Source organism: Rhinolophus hipposideros (assembly GCF_964194185.1).
Source record: "Rhinolophus hipposideros genome assembly, chromosome: 2".
In the NCBI taxonomy this organism is placed as follows: Eukaryota; Metazoa; Chordata; class Mammalia; order Chiroptera; family Rhinolophidae; genus Rhinolophus; species Rhinolophus hipposideros.
In genome coordinates this window covers 68,688,098-68,709,181 of record NC_138048.1, presented here as the reverse complement: position 1 = coordinate 68,709,181, position 21,084 = coordinate 68,688,098, and the positions used below count along the sequence as shown (strand labels likewise).

At 32.5% G+C, this 21,084-nt stretch overlaps 1 protein-coding gene across 2 annotated transcripts in view; it reads left to right on the top strand.

Annotated features, from left to right (window-relative positions):
• The window catches only part of NAALADL2 (N-acetylated alpha-linked acidic dipeptidase like 2), a 902,549-nt gene extending 886,556 nt beyond the window's left edge, over positions 1-15,993 (top strand). The window contains exon 14 of one of the 2 annotated variants that reach the window (XM_081070260.1): positions 11,721-15,993. In XM_081070260.1, the coding sequence (XP_080926386.1) occupies positions 11,721-11,919 (199 nt within the window). In that variant the 3' untranslated portion in view covers positions 11,920-15,993. The remainder of the gene's footprint in view (positions 1-11,720) is intronic. The other variant, XM_081070261.1, reaches the window with a different exon arrangement.
• Positions 15,994-21,084: the final 5,091 nt, after the last annotated feature.

Below are 21,084 nucleotides of genomic sequence, written 5' to 3'. Positions count from 1 at the left end.
CTGTTTGGAACTGAGACTCTTTTTCTCATTCTTCTGTATCCTACATAGTATTTGGTACTTAATAAATACTTTATGAATGAGCTCTCAGAGTAATTACTTTCCCTTGGTTGCTATGGACTTCTACTTCAAATTTCTTCCTAGATTTTCTGAATATGATGAGATTAGCATAGCTGTTATGATGTTCTTGCTTCTATTTCTATCAAATAACCGACTTGTTCTCTGTGTCTGAGTTTGGGTTTTGTTTTGTTGTTGTTGTTATTGTTGTTTCTTAGATTCCTCTTATAAGTGAGATCATTCAGTATACATGCTTAGAGTAAGTTTTTTTTTTTTTTGTTTCTTAAGTTAAATATGGTTAGGTTAATCATATTACACCTACTTTGAATTGGGTAAATGTGACCCTCTTCAACACTCTGTAACCCATGACTGAGATTGTAACCCATGACTGAGTGAATGTATCTTCTTTTAGAATTCCTAAAGCAAAGAATTTACATTTTCACTAATCTGGACTCCGGACTTTAAAAATGTATTCAATTAATTTAAACTAAATAAACAAACAAAATAAAAATGTTAACCTGTGTCTCTCATCCCACCTTCTCTACTCTTGCAATCACCAACCTGTTCTCTGTGTCTATGAGCTATTATTTTTGTTTTTTGATCATTGTTTTTTAGATTCCACATATAAGATCATACATTATTTGTCTTTTTCTGTCTGACATTTTACATAGCATAATGCCCTTGAGCTCCATCCATGTTGTCACAAATGGCAAAATTTCATTATTTCCCATGGCTTAATAACATTATATATGAATATATATGTATATATGTACGTATACATATATACATATATACGTATATATTCATATATACATATATAAACATATATGTATACATACATATATACATATATTTACACAAAACATATATATTTATATATATATATATATATCTTTTACTTCCTTGGTTAAATTTATTCCTAGGTATTTTATTCCTTTTTGATGCAATTGTACGTAAGATTGTTTTAATTTCTCTTTCTGATAGTTCATTATTAGCATAAAGAAATCCAGCAGATTTTTATGTATTGATATTGTACCTGAAACTTTACTAAATTTATTAGGTCTAACAGTGTTTTGATGGAGTCTTTAGTGTTTTGTATAGGTAATATCATGTCATCTGCAAACAGTGGCCATTTTCCTTCTTCCTTTCTAATTAGAATGCCTTTTATTTATTTTTTCTTACCTAATTGCTATGGCTAAGACTTCCAATACCATGTTGAATTAAAGTGGCAAGAGTCAAGGCCTTGTTTTGATCATGAACTTAGAGAAAACACTTTCAGTTTTTACCATTGAATATGATGTTAACTGTGGGGTTTTCATTTGTGGCCTTTATTATGTTGAGGAGGTACATCTGTCTATTCCCTCTATACCCATTTTGTTGATTTTTTTTGTTTTGTTTTGTTTGTTTGTTTTTAATCACAAATGGATATTATTTTTGTCAAATTCTTGTTCTGCATTTTTTTTTTACCATAAACTTCAACATAATCAATATCAATTTGCCTACCCAGTACTTACATTTTGAAAAAAATTAATAGGACTTCTAAAGTCAAATGATTTTAGTTTTTTTCTTTTAATCTGCTTAGTAAATTGTATATGTATCCATTTGTTTACAGGTGTAACTACAACATTTTATTTCCTTATGTAACAAAAATAGTTACAGATAGTAATACTCAAATAAATTGTGAGAAAATTTACTGAGTTAAAGAGGAGCATCACATAGTGCCTTTAAAACATTATTTTTGTCATATTTTAAAAGTGAATATTTAGTAAGTTAATATATGTAACAATTCTGTAAAATGTGAAAGGTAATCTCTCTAGTTTTTGAGAGTAATTTTACATTTAAACATTATTTTATTAAATGCCTTTATCCTTTGTGATCAATGTTCATAGTTTCAATAGGTCAATCATTCTACTTTGTACTTATTTTTCATTCTAGGCAAAATTAAACAAATATAGTGTTCTGTTGATTTTGAAGTTTTAAAATCATCTTGAATAATATACTTGCTATTCAAGAGAAATCGTACAGTTATTCCCTCAATGCAGTCATTTTGAAATGTCAGCTAAGTGTATTATCTAAATTTATCTGGTCAAAAGAAAAAACAATCTATAGTTATTAAGGAAAATATATGTGTAGTTAATAACTATACAGTTAATAGTTATATAATCAATATATAATCAAATATATTAGTTAATAACTATATAATCAATAACTATATAATCACTTGATTATATAGTTATTATATGTGGATACATTTGATTGAAAGTATAATAATACCCTACTTAAACCGGCTTAAAGAGTAAAGTAGCTTAACTCACATAACTGAAAGTCAAGAGGAAGAGCAGAGTTTAGATTGGTTTGATTCACTATGTCTATCATGTGACCAAACAAGTTTCTTTCTGTTTTTCTCTTCTGCCTTCCATGGTGTCATATCAAGGCTGATTTTTTTCCTATTGGAAAAAAAAATGGATATTGCATTTACAGATTTGATGTCTGTGACCCACACTATTCAAAAGGAGAAAAATGATTAGCTTTCAATGGTTCTTTCAGAAAAACAAGAAACTACTGCTTTTAGAATCCTGCAGAAAAATCTCCCTTAAATTTTGTTTCTAAGATTTGGTCCTATGCCCATTGCAGAAATAATCGATTTGGTTTAATAATTATTCTGACTTAATTGGGATTGTGTTATCAAAATTAACATTATGTCAATTGTAATCAGCTGAGTGAAATTAAATTGCTATCTTTAGGATCTACTCCTGGAGCTTTACTCACAAACCATAAGGGATATGGTAAACGTGGCATAGCATATTTACAGAATAGTACACTATAGGCACATAGGGTAAATAATGTAGTTAGAGAGACAAGATACATAAAAACACTTATTACAAAGCAGTATTTTCTAATATATACATAGAAGAGAATAAAGTGAAAAGTTTTGTAAAATATAAAATTAAATAATTTTATACCATGTAATAGTCTAAATAAATGCATTATATGCTATTTTAATATATTCATTATGCACTTGTCTTTCAACATAGACTGTAAAGTTTTCTATCCCTGGAACACCTAACAGAATGACTTACTCACATTAGATGTTTAATAAAGGCAGTTGAGTAGAATAAATCAAAAAAGGTCAATATTGGCTTACTTACTCATTTTGTTGAAACAGACACAGACTAGGTTATAAACTTTTGCCTCTGTATTTTCAAAACAAATAGCTCACATCCGTTTCATTAGTGGGATCAGAAAATAAATTTTTTTAAAAGCTGAATTTTGTTCAGTATTGTGACCTTCCCACTGCTATTTACTAAAGGTAATGAGGTAAGGACAGAATAATGCAAATATTTGAGATATAGATGAAAATAAATTGTGTTAATTGCCAAGTGCCTATAGAGTATTCAAATAAAGTTATCCTTGGAAGGTGACAGATCCTACCTGCTGTTGAGTAGAATCTGAAATACCAAAAGAAAATGAGTTCCAAATAAGCTAAGAAAAAAAGTGATCTAAATATTGAGATTTAGGTCACGGATATAGTTAGAGGTAAGATAAAAGAAAACAGCAATGATGAAATTGAAATAAAAACAAGAAAACAATTACATGAGTGTGAATAAAAAGTTGTCAACTGTATCACCATCTTATCCAAATTCTGGAAGGTACTAAAGATTGTTGTTTTAATTAATTAATTAATTAATTTATTTATTTATTTGTTTGTTTATTTATTTTTGTCTGATTTATGTGTCCCTTTTTGATTTAATGGAAAGTTGTGAGAGTAGAAGTGGAACTTTTTTCTTTGTTTATAAACCATGAAGTATTGTGATTTCAAGAGAAGTCTGCCTTGAATATCTTAAGAGATATTCTCTTTCTCAGTAAACTTCTCTTGAGGAAAAATGTAGTTGAATGGACTGAGAAGGTCTTGAGACATTAACTGTATACAATACAGTTGTTTGTCTACTGTTGTCTGTTTTATTTCATATGTACTCATAATAGAAACAGGCAGAATCAATCATTTATTCCCTTTCTTGGGCTGTAACTCAGTAAAATGATCCATATTGGAAAAAAAATATGATGCTGTGATCATTAACTGATTTTTCTGTGTAGTGGTAAAATCCCACCTACCATTACAAACACATTTTTTAACTTCTAATGAATTAATGTAAATATCCTAACTTTGTAATGCATACTTCATGAGAAATGTTTGGCACGAGTTTCCAAAAGTGTATTCTGAATTTATCCAGTCTTGTAAAGAACTGTCACATCCGCATCATGCATTGCACTGTATCAATGGTATTAATAGAAAGAGAGAACTGATGCCTATAGCAACCTAAATCCTTTCTTTGCCACAGGAAGGAAAAACACTACCAAATTATATTAATTGTTCTTCCATTGAAAATCATCCCAGAATTTAGTGGCTTAAAGCAACTATATAGGTTGTTCATAATTCTTTAATATGACCATCTAGGCTGGATTCAGCTGGTGATTCTTCTGGTCTACTTCAGGCTAGATATCTCTTGGCTGTGTTTATGTCTGCAACGCATGCTTCTCCTGACAACTGGGCTTGGGGCTCTAGGATAAGAAGGCCTCAGCTGAATAGCTCCTCCCTGCTCTTTGTGTTCTCTCTTTCTCTAACAGACTAATACAGGACTGCTCATGTGGTGGCTTGGCAAGGTTCCACAGAATGGGAGGAAACATGCCAAGACCTTTTAAGGCATAGGCTCAACACATACAAATATGCCACATGCTATTGGTTGAAGCAAACATTAAGGCCAAACCAGATTCAAGAGGTCAGGAAATAAATTCCATGTCTTCATAGAAAGAGCTGTACAGTCATATTTTGAATTGGTCTGCATATAAGAAGAACATTGTAGCCATTTTTGCAAACAATCTACCACGCATGTTTTTTTTTTTTTTTTTTTGCCTCAGAGTTGTCTGCAGAGTGAGTTTATGGCTTGACAATATCAACATTGGTCTTAATTCTCATTTTGCTTTTGCTCGTATAGACCAAATTCAAATTTAGCTGAAACTGTGTACTATACATAGTACAGCTATATATTTTGTGAATTCTCATGGAGATAGTGTCAAATAATATTTTCTAATGTTGACATAAACAATCCAATATAACTATGAGGTACATTTAGGTAATCCCTGAAAAGAGTTAGCAGTGATTGTAAGAAATGGAGCTGGCCTTTTTTTCTCTGCATTCAACATGTATATCCAGTCAATTTTGAAAGACGTCACCTTATTTAGTGTGATTGCACTTTGGAGTTTCTCAACATAGGGTATAACAAATGTTAATTCAAGTGTAGAACAGGTGGCATTCTGTGCCCATTTATGAATATAAGAAGGAACACTTAAAAGAGAGTCATCATTCTCATCATTAACGTGCTAATTCACACACAAGGAAATGACTCATGAAGACTTTAGATACCTTTGTTTCAAAATACATTTTCTTCCGTATTCCTTTGCTTTAGCTGAGTGTAAAAGATTTGTCAGTTGAGTAGAGACGCTTCATCTCCTTCACTGATGCCGCCGGGAGTTATTAATTAGGTTTCTGAATTTGGTGCTGCTCTTTCCTGGTCACTGTGATGCGTCATTGAAACAGACCCATTCAAATGAGTGATGTGTGTTGTACTTTCATTAGTGTCATCAATAATGTATCACATTTTCCTTCTCGTAGTCTCTGTGTTTTGTGTGGGTCAAGATGACTGCATGAATTACATTTATAAGATCCAAATGGTTACAGAGGAGGGAAGATAGGCATGAGGGTGGAATTAATGTTATTTTAAACATGAGAACTGCTAAAATGATTTCTATTAAATACTATTTTAATTAGGTCTGATGTCTCTACATGCCATACTGATGTACATGTTGTGTATATGCAAATAAGATGATGATTTATTGAATTGATAATACAGTCCATTCTTTCTGCAAGGAAACTTTTCTGAATTGGATTAAAGTAGGTGTGTGTAAGACCAGGAGTGGTTCACTAAGGAATAATTCATTGTGGTTGAAAGAGACCCTTGATTTGGAAACTCTTCAAGATATTTTCTCAATTTCTTTCCACCTACCTTTTGTTTTTTTCTACTAGAAATGTGCTTTTTGACTATCTAGTAGTTCATTCCCAGTCTTCCCTAATCCGAAAAATATGGGTGCATAACTGAGAAGCAGAGACACATTTGGTCCTGTGATATAGTACATATTTTAGAAATCTTACCTCCATTTAAATGAGGTTCAATTTTGGTGACATTACGTAGGAATACAAAGTATTGGGGCTTAGAAACTTCCATCAGAAGCATTGATCTAAGTGAAATATTTTAAAAGACAAAGTATTTGTATGTCAAAAAAATGGTACAATAGTAGTTTTGCTTCTCGGTAATGATTCTGGACTTCTTAAGGTTAATGATTGAATATGAAAGAAAGTTCTCAGAACTAAGTAATATATGGAAATATGTGTGATGAAATGTAAAAACAAGGCTGGGTTTTGTCTTTTTCTTCTGTTCAATATTAAAACAATATGGAAAAAGTCTCCAAATACAGGAATGTATTTTATGTAAGCAGGAAACTAAATGGTTTTCAGTACACAAAAGAGAAATAGGAAAAGATGAGCTGTGTCTGAAAATCAATAGTAGAAATTATCCTTCTCATGAAAATGTAAAGAAAATATTTTTGTTGTATTCAATTTGTCTTAAGGTAAAGAAATCTATTAAGGTGAAAAGCTTCTATTATAGTTAAAGGTCAACTAACTTAAGTTATATCAGCAGCTACCCAAAATGAAGGTTTTTCTCTTAAATTATGAGGAAAAATTCTGGTTGCTTATTTTCAACTATAATCTTAGTATCTGTGGTTTTATTCTGATTTGTGTCCAATTTGGGTAGAAATGGATATGAGTGTTTATCTTACATAATAGCTTGCCACAGCCTACTACTTGAATCATGTAGCATATGGAAAATGTGTTTAGCTCCTTGTAGAATTTCACAAACCAAAAAAGGATTAATTTCTATTCACATGGTTTGTTTACAGTCATTTTAAAAGTATGTTACTGTGTTTCTTACTAGTTATAAAAAGCAAATATTGTCACACTACAGACTCTATTTCATTGGTCTTTAAGAAATTATGTATTGCTTTCCGGTTTAAAAAAAAAAAAAGCAGTGATCGTACTTCTTGTTCTTTATAACTAAACATTCTTTTTAAGATGTATTTTTATTCTTTCATTTTATCTCTCTTCTAGATATTTTATAGTATTTATAGTTGAAATTTTACATGCATATAGTAGAGACCAGGCTCATGCTTAAATGAATTATCATTGAAGGATTAATCCTGTAACCTTTGTGAGCATGTTTTATTAATATAATCTGATCATTAAATAGAATATTAATAATATTAATAACATTTAACATTTAATAATCATAGAATGTTAGATGGGAATGTATTTCATGCCAGTGGGTTTTGAACATGCACCCCATAATATATTAATTGCCCTATTACAATTCATTTGAGGGGAAATTCTGGATAACAAAGATTATATTTTTGTTTGTCAGCATGCTGAGCATTCCCTCAGGGAACGGAAGTATGTGGTATAGCTTTTGAAAATGTGTATTGCACTCTTAAATTCTGGAAATATATGTGCCATGAAATGATTTATAGTTAGACGTGAAACAGAGCAAGTGGGGGGAGAGAATTCAAAGTTATAGATATCATTAAAGATGATTTAATATAGTTATTGTACTAATTTAGTTATTCTTATTGGTAAATCATTTGTCTAAAAGTTTTTTTTAAAGATTGAATAATGAAATTGATATTTTAAACATGTTTTATCTTTGAAGTACTTTAATTACTAAACCATTTTTTTCCATTATTACATATATTTGTTTAAATGATTCACTATGAATTTAAACATATTTGATCTGTTTCCTGACACTAAAAACCCACTCCTTTATTATTATTTTTTAAGACAATTGAGAAAGATGATGTTAACATGAAAAAAGTAACTTTTGTGTAGGTATGGTCATGCAGGAGAAAATACATGTGACTATTTGAGGCAGCTTCATCTCCATTTGGGAAAATTCTATGGTTGTATCAAGCTTTCCCTGTATTATTTGGTTTCTTTCGTATTTTCCTTTTTAATGATATAAAACTAACATTTAGAGAAACTTCCATTACTTATTTTGCTAATTCTTACTATTTTAAGTCACTTTGATATAATCAAAGCAACTTTTACACATAAAATACATATATACATATGTATATGTACATAGATTTAGAATTGCTTATTTAATTACGTTAGCATGCTTGAATAGCTTCTGAAGATCTTTTTAATTTTATGAATAATGTGGAAATAGTGGAAGGGAAGTGGAAGCGAAGTTCAATCTTCTGGAAGCAGATTGAACTTTTTCTCAAATACAGCCCGTGGCCAGAGCATTGCTTATGACCCACGTACCACTTCATTTGGAGGATTTTTTCCCCCTCCCATATCCAGGGCATATATGTTTCTTAATATAAAGTGTATAGTTGAATTCAAGAATATTTGCAATCTAGAGAGTATCTTTCTTGCAGTGCTCTATTTAATTCATGCAATGCCAAGTTTACTCATAGTCACAAAGATCGATGATATTGGAATATTGGAGATAGTTCCCTTTTAAAATAAACTGTTTTGGGGGAGAAAAAAATCATTGAAACCACCTCTGAGTTTAAGGATCTTCTACCCCACTGACACCCACCATGTACTGATTTGTTTTAAGACACGTCTGTTGTTCTTAAATTAGTTGTTGCTTATAATGCAAAATAACCTGAAATTATGTAAATACACTGGCATTATCAAGGGTCTACTAAGTTCCCATTACTGAACTAAGCCTCACAAAAATTTAAGTACATTAAATTACCATGATTGAAGAACTCCTCTGTTCACTGAATTAGACCTGATAAGAAAAGTAACATTTTTCTCAACCCTGCCTTATATAAGAATATCATAACATATCCTTGAAGTTATAGGGATTAAGGTCACACAACATAGATGAAAAGACACTGAAAAGATGAAGTGAATTTCATCAGAAATCAGCTGGGTATGTAAGGAAAAGAGATGACTTACAGGGTTCTGGCATGTGTCATTAAGCAGGTTTCAGTGGAGATCCTGAGGTAGAGGAGCCTTGATGAGACAGAAAAAGATGATCTAGAACTCCATATAAAACTGAGGTTAATGCTAGGAAAAAGTATAAACCAATGAAATCTTATATTGTGGCCCTTACTACATCTTCACAAACTTAATTGTCACTGTGTAACTCACATCTTTGTGACCTTTCGTCTGGACTAAGTCATTCTCCATGCTGTATAGTATAACCAATCAATTACTCCAAAATAAAATCTATAACCTTTCTTTTTTGTTTAAAACCTTTCTCTGGTTTCAGATTGTCCATAAGAAAAAGTATTATCTCCCTAGCTTTGTACGGAAGGCCCTGTGCAATACGGCCATGGATTGCTCTCCCGGGTTTTCTATGGCTGCCCAATCTTGCCTTTCACTCTGGTCATGAAGACACACTGACATTGATCCACTGAGAACACCAAGTAGTTTCATAAATCTAGACCTTCACATATGCTATTCTTCCTACATGGGATGCTGTCACTACTTTCTAGCTTCTTTCCTTTCCCAAACATTTGTAACCTGTTTGTTTGTTTGTTTGTTGTTTGTTTGTTTTAAGGAGGGCGCACCTCACAGTGGCCCATGCAGGGATATAACTGGCAACCTTGGTTTTATCAGCACCACACTCTAACCAAATGAGCTAACCAGCCACCCCAACATGTATAAACTATTAATTATCATCTTTTAAGATGAAATTCAAATATTCTCCATTATGGACATTTTTCTGAACTTTCCCAGTAGCAAATCCTTATTTGTTATCATGAAACCTTACATTTCTAATATGAAAATTAGATGACTGTATTTTAATTATGTATATATCTGCCTCTTTTATTAGGTCATGGAATCTCAGCTATTTCAGCTAATTTGGGTTGGGAATAAGTCAAATAATGAAATAATCCATATGTTTCTGCCAAAATGCACCTCTTTCTATCTATCAATGAATAAAAGTAACCTCATTAGACTTGTCCAAGGCCAAATTCCTCTTTCTTAGAAATTTGGATAAATTTCAGGACATCATCTTATTACATTCTCCACACTTATGAGAAGATTATATTCTAAATATCAAATATATACAAAAAATTAGAGAATAATATAATGAGTCCCATTATTCAATTTTAACAATTATTAGCTAATGATTAATTTTGTTCCACTATTCTGTCCATTGCTTTACTCTCCTTTTCCTCCCAAATATTTTGAAGCAAATCCCTGACATGATAACCTTTCATTTACAAATATTACTGTATGTATTTCTAGAAAGTAATGACACTTTTTGAAAATGTACTAATACCAATATCACACCTAAAACACAAACAATTTATAATATTAATAAATCTTCAATTAGTATTCAATTTTACACAACTTCTCATTTTTTAGAGTTTGTTTGAAGGCCTAGTAGAACCTACATTTTGTGATTGGTTGTTATGTTTCGTTTAGTCTAAAGCCATAGTTCTTAATTAAGGGCAATTTTGCCCTGTAACGGACAATTTTGGCAGTCTGGAGATGTGTATGGTTTTTATAACGGTGATGTACCTAAATGTGTGTATTCTCCCAAAGTACATATGATAAAACCATAATACCAATGTGATGGTATTTGGAGTTGGGGCCTTTGTAAGGTAATTAGGTTAGATTAGGTAATGTGTATTGGACCATCATGATGGGTAATACCCTTAGAAAAAGAGAAAAGACAGGATCTCTCTCTCTCTCTCTCTCTCTCTCTCTCTCTCTCTCTCTCTCTCTCTCTCTCTCAATGCAGCAAGGGATGCCATAGGAGACAATGATGAGGAAGAATCCTCTCATCAAGAACCCTAGTCATCAGGACTGTGATGGTACCCTGATCTTGAGTTTCTAACATTTTGAACTGTGAAAAAATAAATATTTGTTGTTTAAGCCACCCAGTGTATGGTATTCTGTATATAGCAGCCCAAAGTGACTGAGACAATTAAAGGAGGGGTGCTACTGGTATCTAGTGGGTAGAGGCCAGAGATACTGCTAAATATCCTACAATGCACAGGACAGCTGCCACAACAAAGAATTATCCAACCCCGAATGTCAATAGCATAAGGATAAGAAATCCTGGTGTAGAGGTTCCTCCTTCACCTGTTTTTTGTTTGTTTGTTTGTTTGTGTTTATTGTAATATATGCATATTTGTTGAATAAACTGGATCAAGTGTCCTGTAGCGTTTCCCACAATCTGTATTTTGTGGATGATACACTCTGGTATCATTTACATAGTTCTCTGTCTCTTGTCTTTATTAGCAATTAGATTTAGAAGCTTCATCAGATTCACATTGAATTTTTTTTTTCAACAAACCTATTTTTTGCTAAAGTAGTTAGGATGCACATAATGTTTGATTATCTCTCTCATCACTATGGGAAACTTTTGATGATCAATGTCTATATTCATTAATTCATTAGAGGTTGAAAAATGATATAATTTTATAACTTCTATTGCAAACATCACTGGAAATATTCGTGACAATGTTCGATATGAAAATGGCATTGTGCATCAACCATTTACACATTTCATATTTCTTTTTAGAAACATCCTATACCATCTTGATGAGAAGACAAGCCAGTTTTCAATACTCCTGGAGGCTTGGGAGCACTGCAAGTCACTTGCATCAAATGAGACCCTTCAAGAAGCTGTTTCAGAGGTGTTGCACAGCATTAATTCAGCTCAGGTTTACTTCAAAGCAGGACTTGATGTGTTCGAGAGTGTCTTGGTTGGAAAGAACTGAGAAAACTCTCGGCATTTTAAAAAGTTTGTTTACAATTTCTCAAGCAAAAGCTCTAATCTGACCAGATTTTCAGACATTGAAGACTTTTTCCCCCAATGGCTTTTTATACCAATCTAAAGCTATTATATCACATTGTATTTTTTAACGGACATATAAACAGAGCATTTTGCACATTTAATATTTTCTTATATCTGCATTTCTGAATATGTAAAAGCAAGTTATTGAAATAATGCTTATGATTTATCTATTAAAAAGAAATCTGCTGTATTTTTATATATATAAAATATTTGGGGGGAAAGTTTCAAGAAGTTTTGGACAATTTTTGCTCCTATGGATAAAATACGTAGGAACAGAAGTCGTTCCCTATGTTAGAGCTATTAATGACCTAGTTTCTGTAATAGAAATGGAGAGTTGATATGGTTTCAGATTAACTTCACTATTAAGTATTCAATATGAAGAATTCAAGTATTCTGACTGAATGATTGGTTGACCAAAACCACTTTGAATGTTTCTATTTTATGAAATGAAGTGCCTGTTCGTAACACAACTAGATGTAGTAATACACTGGTTATGAAATCGTACTTTTTTAAGTATTAATGAAAATAGAGCCATAAACATTCCAGGGGAAAATCTCAAGGTAACTGTATAAAGCAATTTAAATGCACATTTGTTTTCCTAACAACTTAAAAGGTGACTTGTTTTGAAACCTCTAATTTGCCTCAGTTGATTTTGTAAAAGTTTCTGAAGTGATATATGTTTAATGAGGGAGAAGATATTTCTTATTTCTTCTTGTGTTGTTTCTTTTGGAAGCATTGAAACAGAGCTACTCTAAAATTAAAGCATCTCCCATTGCTTTTCCTTCTTGTATCTTTTCAGAAACTCTTTTCTGTGAGGCACTTTTCACAGAAACTCTTTTCTGTAAGGCATATAATTTCCACAGGAAAGTAGCAAAGATTTTTTTTCTTTGAAAATCCCAAATGTCTTAAAAAGCACTAAATTGCCACGTCTGCCACTGATAAAAAGGCTTATGAAAGAAATAGTTGTTTTAGTCAATGAAAAAAAGCTTCTTAATTCTATGGGGAAACTTTTGATATTTTTTTTCCTTCTTTATCCTTAATTGTGACTAAGATGAAAATGTAGATTATATTCAGGTTCCAAATTTTATGCAGATAAGATAGTGTTAATATAAGAACATGTCTTTCCCACACTTCAATTCTTCTCTCATGAGGAAAATGAAACTTCACACTGACATTGTCGTTGAATGGCTCTGGCATTTATTATTCCTGGAAACCCTAGAATTCTGTTAGGTGGCAGTTTAAACTTTTAGCTTGCCCTTAGAAATTGATTTGGTAATTTTTCTTCTAATATTGGATAAAGCAAATCCCCCTAGTAAATATATCTTCAGACTATTTCACGTGATTTTTCCCCCTATACTTAACACACATTCAAACTTGTTTTCCTGTTATACACCTCCAGAGCAATGTACTGACAGTTTCTTGTATGTGTTAGTCTTTGCTTTTCATCATGGATGAGTATAAGCCTAATCTTAGTTTAAAGGAAACCTAAAATTGAGGGGAAGAAATGAATCAATATTGACTAATTGATTCATAGGGGATTCATGACTTATACCATAAGTAATATTTATATGCTCAAAGCAAAGAAGAGAATTGAGGAAATTAGCTAGATAATTCAAGCAGAAATCCATTTTCATCTGAATTGCTTGTGTGCACATATTTTTACGTGGGAAATGAAACTACCATACTTTTTCTTCTTCTTCTTCTTCTTCCTCTTCCTCTTCCTCTTCCTCTTCCTCTTCCTCTTCCTCTTCTTTTTTTCCAATATAGTTGTTTGTTTGAAAGTATTTGCCATGTTGAGAAGTGCCTACAGAAAAGAGCTAAGAGGACGAGGCCCTTACATACCTCAGCTTTAGTGCCCCTTCTTGCTCCATAGAAACCAACAACAGAAAAGAGGTGGGAGTATACATACAGACATGTATTGGCCAAAGAATAGACTACCTTTTACCAAAGATTTTAAATATTTAATCAAGCTTTAATGTTGTTAATTCCAGTTTTTCACTTGGACTTGATGTTAAAGCAAAGATAAATAATGATCAGTTTGACAGTTTATCAGTTTAGAACAAAATCCTAGGTAAATTCACTCCCTTTGTCTATAAGAGCTTTGAAAACACAAATTATTTTTGTTTGTACATTTTTGCTTAATGGTTGTGTACTTGTTACCTAGTTACCTAGTTACCACATGCGCAAATTAAAAATCACAGTTTTATGTATTCTTCACTTCTAAATTATATGGTATTTGATATTTGAAAACTGAAGTTAACTGTGGACTAACATGTTTTTATTTGTCTATTGAAGAGAGTATGTGAAGCAACGAATGTCCACCAGTTCTACAGATGCAGTTCTACATCTTTGACTGCAACAAACTTCTTAACTAGGAATATTACTGCTATGGTCTCATACCTCAGGGTTCCTCCAAATTTATATAATTAATCCCCCCCCAATAGATCCAAGTAAATAATATACTATGCAAGTTAATAACAAGTGTTTTTGGTAAATTAGTAGTAGGTTTCAATTGTTGATGAGATAACTGTGTGTCTGATAATTCTCATAAGCCTTCCTACGGTACATAGAATTATATCAAGACATAATTCATAAATGGTTATTCTGCCAAGAAAATGTGGCAAATTCATACCACTGGAACTTGGGTTCAAGAAGGTTACACTTGGGATACTGTCCTTTGTGAAAAAGCGTAGATTCTGGAGTCAAAAGGAAGCCCAAGAGACATTCCTGTCTAAGCCCTAGCACTTTACCTTCAACCAGGGAAAACATCATCAGCCCATCAGATGCAGGAACTGAAGCCAAAGTGATTAAGAAACTTGGCTATTGTCACATATCTAAGTACCATAGTAGCAAAAGCACTACTGGAATTTAAGCTTCTCTGCTTTCTCATGCAGTAAATCCAGCTCTCTCCCTGAGATGCTACGGTTATAAATAATCTTTTCCAGTGTATCCTATGCAACCATCCATTCTATCAAATGCTGTATGGGCTGGAATCTCTGACTGTACCTGACCAATAAAAACTGTGCCAGGAAATCCAGGCAAAGGACTGCGTGCTTGGGGGCAGAGGGAAGTGGGCAGAGTTTCTACATGACACCAGAAGTCAGGAAGGAAAGCATTGAGTTAAATGCTTTTATGAGAGCATATTTTAACGAAATATTAAATCAGCCATCTAAATCAATGTTTCTCAAATGTGGATTTGGGGAGTAAGGCCTAGGAATCTTCATCTGCAGAAAGATTTCCCAGATGATCATTATGAACACTGAAATTTAAGAATTTCTAACATACATTAATCCTAGGTCCTGAGAAAACATCTGTTGACAATATACATTTAAAAATAATTGAACAGTCACAGTAACAAGAGGTACCTAAAACTTTGCTATTAATAATACCATTAAAGAGAGAGAAAGAGAATAATCATTGTATTTCTCAAAAAAAGGGGATGCAGGTAAAGCTAATATCTGTGCCTGCTACATGTCACGCATTGTTCAAGACTTTTGCACATGTGTGTTTTTACTGATTGAAACTCCACAACAATCTATTTTTAAAAAATGAGGAAACTTGGTTAAGTGACTTATCCAAAGGGCCACAGCTAATAAAAATGGCTGAAGTATATTTCTCTGCCGGGCACTCTGGTATCAAGTCCCATATACTTCACAACAAGTGCTGCAGAAAACATCAGAAGAATTGTTTAGTTATAGAAAGTGATAGAATTGACAATTTAACGTATTTCTGCATAACTGATCGGACAGTGTAGTCTGCCACTTCACTGGTTAATGAAGGAGTTTGAAGAAAGAAATTGCATAATTCATTATGATGGTAGCCGACCTACCCCCAAAATGGTGTACATATGTACATAAATTAGAAGATATCTATAAGAGCACTAAAAATAAATGCACCTATGTAGACTATCATGGCAACTAGATGTAAAATAGGAAAAAGAGAACAGAAGCAACATGTCACACAATTTCCTCCTCAAAATCCCCGTGTAATTTCACTGAAAAAAAAAAAAGGCATGTGCTGGGATTGACAACCACAGTTTTATATCAGCCTCAAAAACTCTGAATAGCTAATTCACATTTTAAATTAAATAGATATATATAGAGAGAGCATACAGTAGGTTTCCCCACTGGAAAGATAAATGTTACAAAAATAAATGGTGATTTATCATCTGCCTAATGATGAATCAGCATCTTTGCCTCAAATGAAAAACTATAATAAATAAATTGGTAGACATAGCCAAAAATGTTCTCATGAGACGTCATGTGGTATGTGTAATGTATAATTGCTACAAAAATTAAGTTTTCTCTGAGAGTAGTGCATTGTCATCTATTTGATTTACTAGGCTATTAAATGTGTTTTAGTCACACATTCTCTTTTTTATTAAATTTAATGGGGTGACATCGGTTAGTAAAATCATATAGGTTTCAAGTGTACAATTATATGATACATCATTTGTATATTGCATTGTGTGTCCATCACCCATTATCAGTTCTCCTTCCATCACCATGTATTTGATCCCCTTTTTCGCTCTTCTACCATCCTCTCTCCCTCCTGACCTTCTGGTTAACCACTAAGCTGTTGTCTGTGTCTATGAGTTTTTCTTTGTCTTGTTTGCTTGTTGCTTTCAGTTTTACATCCCACATGTGAATGAAATCATATGGTTCTTGACTTTTTCTTTCTGACTTACTTTGTTTAGCATGATGATTTCAAGATGCATCTATGTCTCTTAATAGAAAGGAATTATTTTAAGCTGCCAATCCATGTGTTTATCAGAAGGGAAATGGGTCCGCATATTCCAGTAAATACATCAACAACAGAATAGTTCCATCATCGGCGCACAGAGGTCACTCAGTGGATAAAAACAAGCAATGTGATATTTGAGAAAAATATTCTGCCTAGCTGCACTAGCGAATCTATATTTCTTCCCTGAGTTTAAATTGCTAGCTTCAAAGAGCCTCATTAGAATCTGCTATTCTGAAAGATTTTTTTAAAAAACTTCACAGAGTTCTAAGCACTCTATTTAAAGTGCAAATGTTTTTCAGTTAAGTCAGTTTGTTTTATGCAATTCAAAGTTTCAAGTGACATGAATTTAAAAGAACATGTTGCAAAGAAATTTTTTAAAATCTAACCTCTTTTGGTCATCACCATGGCCACTCAATTTTCTGCTTTTTCTTACTAGATGTACTTTAGCAATGGGATTGGGCTTTTTAAATTTACTTTTATTTTTTTCCCTGATAAAATAATTTTAAGATCTATTTGTCTCAATATCCATTTATCTGTAAATCAGCCAATGTCTTATTTCCATAATACCTTACATTATCCTTCGAAGATGTGCACTGAGGCAACTTTAGCATACTTGGGACTGCCAAGAATCTAGAGACCTTGCTCGTTGTGAGGCGACCTACTTCTTAATGACACTTATAATCTCATATTCATATTGTATCTGAATTTACAAAGCAAATAATTAAATTGCGGCACTTTTAGGTAACATTCAAGAAAAAGAAGCTGCTTCAAATTTTAATAATGTATCTGGTTAGATTATTTTCTGTTTGAGGTATACAGTTATATCATTTTCTTTAACCAAAATTGTAATTTTGATGTTTTTTGCCAAAATTCAATCATTGAAGCCAAAGCAATGCATGGTACTCTAATCTCTTCAGCAGGATTCTGTCAAGAATTAACTCAGGAGCAGTTGATACAGTGCCTACATCTAGACAAAGCTTTAATGAGTGTAGACAGAGCCAAACAGTATTATGTCTAATTCCTTTGATGTCTTAAGCCAATAAACACTGAGGTAGCTTTTCTCAGAGGGAGACAGATTTTATTTTCCAAGGGCTAATGAGTATGTACCACCTCAGTCCTCAAAGGACCACACAGGTGCCTGTACTATACCATATGTCATGTGCTATATTCCAGCAAGCTCAAGAGATTAATATACAATCATTATTATGAATTATTAGGTTGCATTGAAGTTAATGTCGGTCTTTTGTTCTAATTAAAGTATAAATTTGGCATGTGAATAGAAGCTGAGCTAGAAAAGTGGAGCTAGAGTCTCTATTTTAATGAACCACATATATTTTTCAATCAAACTGTGTAATTACTTAATTGTCTAGACGGCTCAGTAAGTATAACTCTCCAACTTCTTCCAAGAATTTTTATTTAATATGTTACAATGCAGATGGACACTACTTGGAGTGTTTTCTCTTTTGAAATTCTTAGTCGTTGTTGAATCATGCTTTCAGTATATGCCATAGTGTTTTATTAATATTGACAATAATTATTATTTGTTTACCTTTATATCAAGCTGCTGCAAATGGACTATCTTACTCTGAAAGTAAAAACAATAAAAAAATAAAAAAAATGCTATCACTCTATAAAGATAATTTTTGTCATATCTGTTTAACAAGAAATAAACAAACAAACAAAATATTTTCCTACATCATTGCAAATTGTCTGCAGGAAAGAAAATGTCCAGGTGGCTAAGTGTAGCCCACATGATTAGACTTCAAAGATGTTATAAATTATTCCATTTAGAAGCTGAGATAGGACTCTGTTTGGTGATTTAGTATTTACATTTCACACATAAAAGTTTAATGGCAGATACATCCTATGCATTCTCTCTTGCTACTTGGAGAATATGAATAGAATTGTATTCCAAAAAGAAAAATAGTTTTCTAGGTCATTTTGAAGGGCTAATTTGTTTTTATAGACAGCTAGAAAAATCAACACATAATTTTAATAATAGTTTCATGTATGTGTTTGGGATGCTAATATATACCATGCATTTTTAAAATCATGTCTGCAGTGTAGCAATATTTAGTCATATAAAATTATATAATAAATAACATTTCTCAATTGTATAAAAATAAAGACAGCCATAAAATAAATTATGATGATGATCAGGAGCTATATAAATTAACCTGGGATAAAATTTGGAGGGCAATCTCACCAATTAAATTTGCTTGGATTAAAACCAAATATCTCTCAAGGGATGTCCCAATGACTAAATCACACTGAATTGTTATAGTGTCAAATATTGTTCAAAATAATTTGATAATCATCTGTGATTTGGAAATCTTTATTGTAAAAATATTTTTATAGTTATTGTCTCTGTTGTGATTGATTTTTAATGGCATTGATTTAGAAGCATGTGTCTGTAGTTTTTAAATTATAGAGTTGAATGTCTAATTTCTATAATGTATGGATACCCATCAGGAATTTAGTATGTTCTATGTTTAGGCTAAGTGTGATCTCAATTTATTTTACAACTTTTTATGTATTACTCAAATGACTCAATATGCAGCTTATTTAGGAAAGTATGTTGTGATCTGGAGTGACAAAATTTGTACTGGGATACCACATGCATTAAGAATATGAATGAGTATTTTATATTTCACTTGCTTAAATATTTGCACATAATTACAAACATAGTACTATAAAATGAAGGCATGTTTTAAGAAATATGTTCTAATTCTAAATGCAATGAGTATGTACAGTGAAATGGTAATGTTTAAAACACCCATTTAAAAAATATTAAATACAGGTGAAAATCATATTGCCATACTGTGTTTTGTCCTAAGATATATATTATTTTAAATAGCAAAATGAGTTAGTTATTACTATGTATCATTAATGAATTATCTTTATGTAATGTGTTTTACACTCAAACAGGAATGAGCCTTGTTCAGGAAACGTTCTATAAGGCTTTATCATCTTTTTCTTCTTTGCCTTCCATTTTTGTCTCAAACATGCAGTTCTCACATTGGGCCATTTAGATCTGCAGTTTGTGCCAAGTTCCACATCAAGTAACAGCATATCTGTACCAACTCCAGTACTAAGGAGTTTTGTTTCTCAAATTTGCTCTAAAAAGATGCTGTCATTTATGTGTCACACAGAAAGGGATGTCTATTTGCATGATGTAGTGGATTTTACTCATTTATTCATTCAGCAAACATTTACTAAGAGCTTATTCTAGGCCAGGTACTGTATTAAGTGCTAGAGATACAAAGATGATTATCACAGTTTACCTTCTAGGACTCCACAGCTGAATATGAGATAACACTTTGATTCAACTGGGCCTTCCTTAAGCCTCATTAAAACTAAAGAAGAGTGTTTTGGTTTTTTGTTTTGTTTTGTTTTGTTTTCTCCAGTTATCTTGCTGTAAGATAACTAGTAGTTACTGGGAGCTTACCATTGCATCAGCTACACACACACACACACACACACACACACACACACACAAACATAAAGTTTAGAAGAAAAAGCCTGCAGAATAATATTATATATGTTACTCTACCCATGAAGTAAAATTAAAACAATATGCAAAATTATATATTATCCACAAATATGTATACTATTACGAGGCCTTCTTTGACATCCTAAATGCTCACAGACATATGTCAGCAGTTATATTTCTTGCCCAATTTGCTCCTTTTGATTTTTTCCCTATCTCTGGAAATACACAGAATACTTTAACCAAAATTCAGAATCACCTTTGATTTTTGTATTTCCCTCAGTCCCTACATCCAACCTAGCGGCAGGTTGTTTTGGCTTTGTGCAGAATATAGCGCAAACCTGCCTGTCTCTCCCTCGCCACTGCAACCATCTTACTCGCCTACATCTTCTCATCCCTGCATTGCACTTGGCATCAGTATTTCAAGCAAAGGGGATTTTAAAACAAGAAAGTGATTATAGAAGTGTTGAAAAGGCTAATGTAAGAAAGAAAGAAAAAACAAAACAAGGTAACGTTTCTCAGAGATTAGTAACTGCAGAAAGCTGCTATGGACCTTAGGGCTGGAGAAGCATGAAAGAGTAAATCTGTGATAATCCTGGAGCCAAGATTCTACTGACACGCTCAGAAACTTGGCTGCTGCTACTATTGGAACCACTCCTCACAGGGCTGGCAAAAAGGGTCGATCAGAAGTCTGGGAGCCTGCACTCCCTCTGCTTCCCCTACAAGAAGCAGGAACAACAACAAAACTTTCCACAATTGTTTGACCTTTATAAACTAGAGACCACTCAAATATCTGTGAATTGTTCAAATGTTACAACTCATTGTGTTACATCCATACAGTGGATCACTGCCCAG